This window comes from Chinchilla lanigera, unplaced genomic scaffold (assembly GCF_000276665.1).
Source record: "Chinchilla lanigera isolate Chin_1 unplaced genomic scaffold, ChiLan1.0 scaffold00107, whole genome shotgun sequence".
NCBI classification, from domain to species: Eukaryota; Metazoa; Chordata; class Mammalia; order Rodentia; family Chinchillidae; genus Chinchilla; species Chinchilla lanigera.
Window position 1 is genome coordinate 3318746 of NW_004955508.1, and position 9571 is coordinate 3328316.

The window sequence follows — 9571 nt, forward strand, 5'->3', positions numbered from 1 at the left end:
AGCCTGGGCTACAAAGTGCACTCAAGGCCAGCCTGAACTACATAGCGAGACCCTCTCAAAAAGACAAAAAAAATAAAAAATGAAAAAAAATAAAGCTGTACACAGCACAAAGGCCTCTCTCTCCTTGATTTTTATCTGCCCCCAGCGTGAAATGTTGATTAGGAACTGGAAAGCGTACTGAGTTTTGGCTGTTGAAACAAGGAATGTAGAGGCCAGAAGCCCCTGGTCCTTCCTTTCAGATCCAGAGCACAGGCCTTGGGAACATGCAAACATGCAGACCCACTCAGGGGAAGGCGAAGCAGAACCAAGCAAGGTGAAGAACTCAGGCAACACAAAAGAGGAAGGCACATACTCATTTTTTTTTTCCCCCCGGTACCGGGAATCGAACTCACGACCTCGCGCTTGCCAGGGAGGTGCTGTGCCGCTGAGCTAAATCCCCAGCCCCATACTCATCTTTTTGAGACTTCAAAGAGAGCGGGCTCCCTGTGTAATTACACCCAGCAGGAGGAAGAGGGGAGCACATTTTCGCACAGCCCCCTTGATGGATCAATCCAGTGTTCAAATCTAGGACTTGCTGGAAAAACCTCTGAATTATTTGTCTCTGAGCTGTCACTGTCCCTGAAATATCTGTGCCTACCTGCAACCAGACCACAATGACTTGCAATTCTCTAATCTTAAGAATTCTTGGAGAATGTGTTCAGGTGTGGATCCTCCCTGGGGGGTTGTGACCACAGTTCAGGGTTCAGAACTCACGGATATTCCAGGAGCTTCCAGCAAAGAATCACAACACCTCAGGGGGAAAAATGTCCTCACTAACCTGTAAAATCCCATGATCCCGCACAAGGTGAGCTTCCCACCCCAAATCCTGAAGCACCTCACTGATCACCACCAACCCACGCTGCACCTAACGCAGCTCCACCCTGAGAGAGTGTAGGGCAGAGCAGAAATTGCTTAATGGTATTCCTGGAGAAAAGACTGCTACCTCTGTTGCTGGGAATGCTTCAAAAGAAAAGGAGGTAAAGACTTCACTGGAATTTTCCAAGAACTGGTTATTACTGTTGTTTTGCTTCTCAGATTAAAGTCTGCCTCACAGAATGTTGGAAATTTCACCAGCTAAAACTTATAGTCACTTTAAGCATCTGTTAGAGTGACCCAGATAAAGATATTTGATTATCTGAGCTCTCAGGGCCTGAAGTCAGGCAAGCCTAAGGTCAAATCTCAGCTCAAACACGTCAACCATTTGACCTCAGATGATTTTATCTCCTAAGCTTCAGTGTTCTCATCTAGAAGATGCGGATAATGATTGCACCTACTTCATAGGTTGGTTTATAAAGATGAAATGACTCGTTGCTTGTAAAAATGTTTAATAGTGTCTGATCGATGGAAAACATTCCATAAAACTAATTACAAATATAGTATTACTGTTTTCACTTATTGGGAAAATTCTATAAAATCATCTTCTTTCTCTTTTTTTTTTTTTTTTTTGTCTTTTTGAGACAGGGTCTCACCATGCAGTTCAGGCTGGCCTTGAGCTCACTCTGTAGCCCAGGCTGATCTCAAACTTTGGACAATCCTCCTGCCTCAGCCTCCCGAGTGCTGGGATTACAGGCATGTGCCACTATGCCCCGCTTCTGATAACATCACCATTTTATACAAGTGTTTAAAATCTGAACTTTTTTTTTTTTTTGAGACAAGGTCTTATTCTGTAGTTCAAACTCGCCTTGAATTCACTGCGTAACCCGGATGACCACAAACTGGCAGTGATCCTCCTGCCTCAGCCTCCCAAGTGCTAGGATTATAGGCATGTACCACTACACTCAGTTTAACTTCTGGACACTTTTTAAAGTACCGTATATGAGACAATAATTTCAACACATTGCCTGACTTTGCATTTGTCTAATCAACTTCCACCAATGTCAGGATTTTAAAAAGATAATCTCTCATTAATCAGGCCAGCCCTCCCTTTCCCTACTGCTAACCATGTCATACTCTTTCAGTCCAGTCCCTCAAAAGTTATCTCTCTCTAACACTTTCTGCCTGTGACAAATGAAGAGGGTGGTCAATCAGGTGTGTCAACTGGAAGGACGTGCCATCAACAGCTCTCTCCATGCTGAGTGCTATTTTTTAATCTGCAAAATGCCTACTTGCAACATCTGTTCCAAATCAACAACTATTCCAAAACACTAGAGTTTGGGGGTCAGAGCACTGCCTACTGTCTTGTTTTCCTAGGATCACAATTCCCTCCCACCGTTCTTTTTTATTGTTGTTGTTGAGACAGGGTCTCGCTATGCAGCTCAGGCCAGCCTTGAGCTCACTTTGTAGCCCAGGCTGATCTTGAACTCCCAAAGATCTTCCTGCCTCAGCCTCCTGAGTGCTGGGATTACAGGCGTGCGCCACCATGCTCATCTCCCTCCTTCCACTCTTACTCCCTCACTCCTGAGTTAAAGCATCGCCCTTCAGTACTGCTCTCTGCAATCCAGGGCTCATCACCTTGCAATAATGCAGAATGTCCTGAATATACTCCCCGCCCAAGGACTTTGGGTCGATGTGTATCTTCTGCATCTGATAAGCTAAGCTCTCAATGACTTTTCCAGACTCTTCCTCAGTTCTCCCTGCTGCAGATTCCCAGGTCACCAACCACATACCCTTGTACTCGCGCTCACATGCATGTGCCAGCCCCTGTAGACTCAAGTTTGCATTTGCCATTCTTTGCATCTCAACTCCTACAGTGACAAAGACGTTCTCTCATCAGCCACCTAATTTTCCCCTTTACACTGCTCTCTGAGGGCTCTCAATGCACAGGACCTTTTGAACTGCAGTATCCTGCTGCCAACTCAAATTAATCTCGGGACCAATAACACTGAACAGTAAAGGTTAATGAGTCGAACAATGAAGAAACTTGAGCAGAGTCTCTGCCTAAGCCACTAACCAGCTTAGTTAAGCATATCTCCGTGCCTCTACAAGAAGGGGATGGTCTGGATCACGCTAGGATCCTAACTGCCTGCCTTCCTCAAGCCAAAATTCCTTCTTTCGGCCAGGCGAGGTGGTGCATGCCTGTAATCTCAGCACTCAGGCGGCTGAGGTAGGAGGATCGTTGCAAGTTGGAGGCCAGCCTGGGCTACAAAGTGAGCTCAAGCCAGTCTGAGCTGCATAGTGAGACCCTGTCTCAAAAAAAAAGAAAAAAAAATTCCTTCTTTCATACAGTAACCACTGAGTGTGTGATAATGTAAAGCAAGGTGCCTGACACTGTAAGGATCAGTGTAAAGATCCTCCCTCAAAAGCTTATCATCTAGAATGGGGAATGAGACAGTAACACCAACCACTAAAACAAACCAAGAAGAGGTAATCTCCCAGCTCAAGGTGCTTACATAATTAATATTATAAACCCATCCCTACGCGCCAAGCCTGAGCCTAAGTGATTTCAACATCTCTTTTCTCCTCTCCATCTGTTTTTTCCCTAAACGCTTCTTCTTCGACATCATTTTTTTAAATCTGTGTTCGCACTCTGCATTTATGAGTTGCATGCTTAAGCCATGCCCTGGATAACTGTCCCCTATTTCTGTTGTTACCCCTGTCTCCCTATCAAAACATGAGACTCACGGAACCACCCCGTTTGGCGGGGTGGTTCAACCGTCAGACAGCCCCCTCTTCTTACAGGACTCAAACCCCCTTACAAAACTATCCGTCCCTATTCCCTTCCCTCCCACAAAGTCGCCGAGAGCACATTTTGTAGTTAGTACTGGGGTGGAACGTTTAAGTCATGCGCTTTAACCTTCAAGAATTTATGCAACCTGACAATTTTCCAGTCAGGGGAACATGTGCTAAAATACACGTGAGGATGCTATTCACAAAGCGGACACCAGCTGCACATACAACAGTAATGACTTGTACAGAGGACGAGCGGCTTCCCACTGCAGCGGTCAAGGAGGGTTTCCGGGAAGAAGTCACGCTTGAGCATGTTAAACTTTGCAGCACCCGCAGGACTTCAACAGAGAGAGAAGCAAACAAGCGTTCCAGCCAAGGAAGGAGGGTGATTTGGTTTCAAGACCAGCGAACTGGCAGGTAGGGTTTGAGTGACCAGGTCCTCTTTGAAAGAAGCAAAGCAAAAGAAACAGGGACTTTTCTGCTTTAAGTAGACTACAAAAGATAAAGTGAAAGAGACAAAGTTCAATGATCTAACCAAATGGTGAGAAGAGTATCGGGCGGCGGGGTGGATAAAAAGATCCCTGAAATCAGAAAACCCAGTTCCCAGGCCCAGCTCTGCAGGGGAGGGGTCTGGGCAGCTGCAGCAAGTCATCTAACCTCCCTGGTCTCAGTTTTCTCATTTGTAAACTGACGCAGCTGAACTGGCTGACCTCAAAGGTCCCTACAGCCCCAAACTGGACCAACCGTGTATTATTTCTGCCATTAAAACATTCATCATGGGGACATGGGGGGCGGGGGAGCGGGTATTCCCTCTCTATGCGTTTCTGCTCCTGAACTAAGAATGTTCTTTTTCCTAAATTTACTATTATTAGGTATGCTTTCCCCATCACAAATTTTACACTTGCCTACGAAATTTAAAGTAAGAGGAGCCGATCACAAGGGGCAGGGGGCTGTGGTACCTACACGAAGCTCAATATGCTCCTCCCGGTCTGACATTTTGTTTATGGTTTGTTCACAGCTTCTCCAGGAAATTTGTGCAGTACAACCTTCGCCTTTTACACCTGTATCCAAGACCGCAGCCCCGTGGTAAATTATGTCCATATAAACCACAACATGCGACACAGTAAAAAAAGGGGTAAAGGAGAGAGCCCTGATACTCATCTAAAAGATCTCTTTTAAAAGTACCAAAGGAAGCGGGGGGGGGGGGGGACAGTAAAGTTAAAAGATAAGGGTGAATTTATTTAAAAAAAAAAAAAAAAAACTTTTCGATAAAGTCTATTAGAAAATGCAGCCAAAACGCGGAAAGTTTTTGGCGCTGCAATTCGCTGAAACTTGACATTTCTTATGCCGCATCCAGAACTCCCTCTGCTCCAGGAAAGGCAGCGAACCCAGCGAGCACGGATGCGATTTCACTCTGGTCTTATTGATCCTCCCTCTGCACCGAAAGGCCAACGACAAGTAAGTCACAGAATTGAAACCGAACAGACCGGGGCAGAAAGCCTCACCAGCAGCCACAAAAGTTGAAACAGGTAACTTCGCAAAACGCCTGGCCTCGAGCCGCGATCATAAAGCAGCGATCCCCGCGCACGCCGCTCGGGCGGAGCCGACCGCGACCTCACACCGCGGGCCCGCGCCGGACTCCGGGGACGCCCGGCTAGGGGCTGGACGCTGTCCCCCGCCGCCCGCACCCCGAAGCAAAGCTTTGCTATCCCTCTGTCCCTCCAGCCTTCCCTTCGGGCTGCGCTCCCGCATGCCCTCGCCCGGTACCTGCTGCGGCGGCCCTGCGCTCCGGACCCGGATCCAGGCACCGCTCGCTGCTCTGCAGCCGCGTCCCCGCGCTCGCCCCGCCGCCGCGCTCGCGCCACTGCGCATGCCCGGGCTGCGCCCCGGCCGCAGAGTCGGAATCCACTTTCCGGGTTTTGGCCGCGTTCCCTGGAAGGCTCCGAGCAGAGAGACGCCGAGGAGAGACGGATGGGTGCTATGGCAACGTTATCCCCGCCGTCCACAGTTCACCAAGCTTTCAGATGACCATCTACACCCTCGGTCTTCAAATTTAGGTGTGGGTTGGAATCGCCCGGAGGGCTTGTCAAAATAGATCCCACATCCGGAGTGTCAGATTCAGGAGGTCTGGAGTGAGGTGCGAGAGTGCACTTGTGCTGTGTTCTCAGGGGTGCCACGTCGTCGGGGTACCACGCTTTGAAAATCACAGGTGAAAAGGAAGGAAGAGAAAAAACTTCTCTCTCCTACCTGCGCACCATTTGAGATTACACATAATACTTCCTCTTGTTTTAACAGTCACACCTGCTTAAAACAAATAACTAACTAAAGCCTACGCTCAAACAAAGGTGGGCTGTATCTTCTGTGAGTCTGAAGAATTGAGTGGAAAACAGCTCCAAGAGTTCTCACAAACTTTGTCTGAAGCATGATCCAGCGCTGTGTGCCCAGCTCCGTCCAGGGCGCAGACTGGTCCCTGTTTTGCTGCCTTTTCACTCCAACCCGTGTGCCACCTTAGCACTTAGCACAGTACTTGATACAGAATGGGCACCCAGGCACCCCTGGGATGGCAGCAGTAGGCCTGGAGGAATAAAAGGACAAATTTTAAATTAAGAATGCAAAAGAATTGGATGAGAAAGTAAATATAAAACTAGGTGGACCAGAGGGGAAAGAGAAGGGTTTCTCTCTATTTTCCACTTGCAGAAACCTGCAAATTTAGTAGTTTATACCTGAGAAGGTGAGTGTGTGACTGGTTACAAAATAAAACAAAATATTTATTTCTTTTCTTCTTCTTCTTCTTCTTTTTTTTTTTTTTTTTTTTTTTTTTTTTTTTTTTTTTTTTTTTTTTTTTTTTTTTTTTGTCTTTTTGAGACAGGGTCTTGCTATGAAGTTCAGACTGGCCTTGAGCTCACTTTGTAGCCCAGGCTGGCCTGGAACTCACAGCAATCCTCCTGCCTCAGCCTCCTGAGTGTGGGAATTACAGGCGTGCGCCACCACACCCAGCTAAAACAAAATATTTGTTAAAAAATTAAATACTGTAGAGGTGTACACCTATAATCTCAGGAGGCAACTTTGAAGCCAGCCTAGGCAATTTAGCAAGATCCTGTGTCAAAATACAAAGGGCTGGAATGTACGTTAGTACAAATTCCCAGTTCAATTCACAGTATCCCACCCCCAATGCATGTATAATGTTCAAGAACTTAAAACATGCTCACACAAAGACCACAACACAAATGTTCACAACAGTATCTTTTCATATTAGCCCCATTCTGGAAGAAACTCTGTCCATCAAGCGAGTGGAGAAACAAATTGTGGTACATTTATACAAGGAAATACCACTAAGAAGGAACCACACAAGCCTCAACATGGATAAGTCTCAAAATCATTATGTTTGAACTGAAGAAGCCAGAGACAAAATACATATACTGTAATCTGATTCCATTTATATGAAATCTAACCTATAATGACGCAAAGCAAATCAATAATTTCCTGGAACCAGGGCTGGAGGAAAGGGTGGATTGCAAAGAAGGAGTAAAAATCTTTGGGGATAATGTAAATTTTCTATTAATTATGGTGATGATATCACAGATGTATACAGCTGTGCTGTTTAACTATGTGACATTGCTTTTGTATAAATTATTCCCCAGCAGAGTTGGAGAGAAAAACATTTCAAGTACACTCATGATCTGCTGATAAAGCAAGTTCATGAGGAAATTTGGACTCAAAATATGGTATAACCTGATTTGGCAGAAAGGCAAAATAAAAAGTCACCTTCTGTAGAGGAAGCTAAAATAATAAGTATTAACTGTCTGAAGCAACCATCTGTATTAGTAACCTCAAGATCTGACTTGTATTGATGACAAAACTAAAGTGTTTCCCAAAAATATCTATCAAATCTAAAGTAGTGTACCAATAAAAATGCACAACCATTATGAAGAAAATTGTTACCTACTCAAGCGACTATATTACCACCAGTGAGAAATAAGGTTTTCCAACTGTTTCCAGGAGCCATAGATTTCATCCTGTGACCTCAGTCCAGCCGATATAACATTACTTTCATAGAAAGGTATCTTATGAGATATTATTTGATAAAAAAGCTCCACTGGGGGCTGGGGATTTAGCTCAGCGGCAAAAGCGCCTGCCTGGCAAGCGCAAGGTCGTGAGTTCAGTTCCCGGTACCGGAGAAAAACCAAAAAAAAAAAAAGCTCCACTGATAATTCAAAGAGCAATCATTTGAAAACATTTGAAGTAAAGGCTTCAGGTAGGAAAAATGCACAGAGAAGAGATGCTATGTTTGCTGGGTACAGGTATACACTGTAGTTATAAGAATTATATATTTCAAGTCAGGGGTGGTGGTGCATGGCTGTAATCCCAGCACTCAGGAGGATGAGGCAGGAGGATCGCTGCTGAGTTCAAGACCAGCCTGGGCTATAAAATGAGCTCAAGGCCAGCCTGAACTGCATAGCGAGACCCTGTCTCAAAAAGACAAACAACAACAACAACAACAAAAATTATATGTTCCAGTTTTTCTACATTAGTCCCACTTGTAAATATTTAACACATTATTTAGGTCCAGTCATGTGTTCCAACTGTTGGTTTAAAGAATAAACATTACCAACTAAAACTGAAATGGACAAGTTCCTGGATCTTCTATGGCTTGTGTAAAGTATTAATAACAACAATAGCTAAGTATTATTGAGCTCCTACTAGGCATCAGATACTATTTTAAGTTTTCTCATGGAATATCCAGGATGGTCCCTATGAAATTATCTGGTAGGTGAGAAAACTGAATTATAAAATGTTAATTGTTTTTCTCATAACACATCTAAATAACGACTAAAGAAATAAAAACCAAAGGCAACTAAATAACACTGTCTTTTATACAAGATAATTTTTGCTGGTTCCATACTTTCCCCAAGTTCATTATTAATTTATTTTCTGAATTATTAATTTATTCTCTCTGGCTCACTGATATTGGAACCGTTACCTTAAAGAGCAGAGCTCTAGTAGTCATCACCATCGCTGCTAATACTTATTTTATATTTTTTACAAGCAAACTCTCTTACCCAGAAGTTCACTTTATTTCACTTAATATTCACAAGAGCAAAAGTAGAGATTCAGAAGTATTAGGTAACAACCAGGTGTGTTGGCACACACCTGTAACCCCAGCACTCAGGAGGCTGAGGCAGGAGGATTGTTGCGAGTTCGAGGTCAGCGTGGGCTACAAAGTGAGCTCAAACCCAGCCTGAACTATATAATGAGACCCTGTCTCTCAAAAAGGTGAAAAAAAAAATTATGTAACAAAGACAGTAAATAATGGAACCAGGATTCCAACTCAAATTCAACTCCCAATTTGTGTTATTAATCACAATACTAGTGTCCCTCCAAAATTGTATCTCTCAATCTAAAAGAAAGAAATAGGCATTGGGCAGCATGAGTCTCTGTGAATGTGGCTAGTGTTGGTTCCCCAGAGCTCACTATAGTTTGTAAAATGCTTATAACAACAACATTCAACTACCACCCAACTTTGATCCTAATCCTAAAACCAGCTGCTACCTGTGGGTACAAATTTTACTTCCTATTTCAGGAAAGGTAAATGTACTTTAACACCAGAATGTATGCTGGGAACATATTTAGTTTATTGGTCTTTTCTAAAATAAAGAAAGTAGAGGAAAAAAAATATATATATATATATATGGAAAGGCTAAGATTCATATCCATCCCAACTTTGGCTTTTTGATAGTTGTTCTTTTTCTCTTTTTTAGAAATAATTCAGAGGAGCCAGGTATGGTGGTGCACGCTTGTAATCCCAGCACTTGGGAGGCTGAGGCAGGAGGATCATCATGAGTCTGAGACCAGCCTGGGCTACAAAGTGAGTTCACGGCCAGCCTGAACTGCATAGTGAGACCCTGTCTCAAAAAGACAAAAAAAA

The 9571-nt window shown here is 44.2% G+C and overlaps 2 protein-coding genes across 3 annotated transcripts in view; one reads left to right on the plus strand and one right to left on the minus strand.

Moving 5' to 3' along the window:
* The window catches only part of Pls1 (plastin 1), a 108937-nt gene extending 103442 nt beyond the window's left edge, over window positions 1-5495 (minus strand). For both annotated transcript variants that reach the window (XM_005407737.2, XM_013506262.1), the window contains exon 1: window positions 5413-5495. The gene's annotated coding sequence lies outside the window, so the exon portion shown is untranslated. The remainder of the gene's footprint in view (window positions 1-5412) is intronic.
* LOC102012347 lies at window positions 3679-6383 on the plus strand. The gene is made up of 4 exons (XM_005407736.1): window positions 3679-4062; window positions 4664-4731; window positions 5003-5103; window positions 5371-6383. Exons 1-4 carry the CDS (start codon window positions 3761-3763, stop codon window positions 5671-5673), a joined length of 774 nt encoding a protein of 257 aa, XP_005407793.1. The 5' UTR covers window positions 3679-3760; the 3' UTR covers window positions 5674-6383.
* The last annotated feature ends 3188 nt before the right edge of the window (window positions 6384-9571 follow it).

Excerpts from the sequence above, each read along its gene's own strand:
- LOC102012347 (XM_005407736.1), top strand. The coding sequence starts at position 3,761 with ATGCGCTTTAACCTTCAAGAATTTATGCAACCTGACAATTTTCCAGTC. Across the intron at positions 4,063-4,663 it reads CAAGACCAGCGAACTGGCAG|CTTCTCCAGGAAATTTGTGC; the intron begins GTAGGGTTTGAG and ends GTTTGTTCACAG. Across the intron at positions 4,732-5,002 it reads TCCAAGACCGCAGCCCCGTG|AACTCCCTCTGCTCCAGGAA; the intron begins GTAAATTATGTC and ends TGCCGCATCCAG.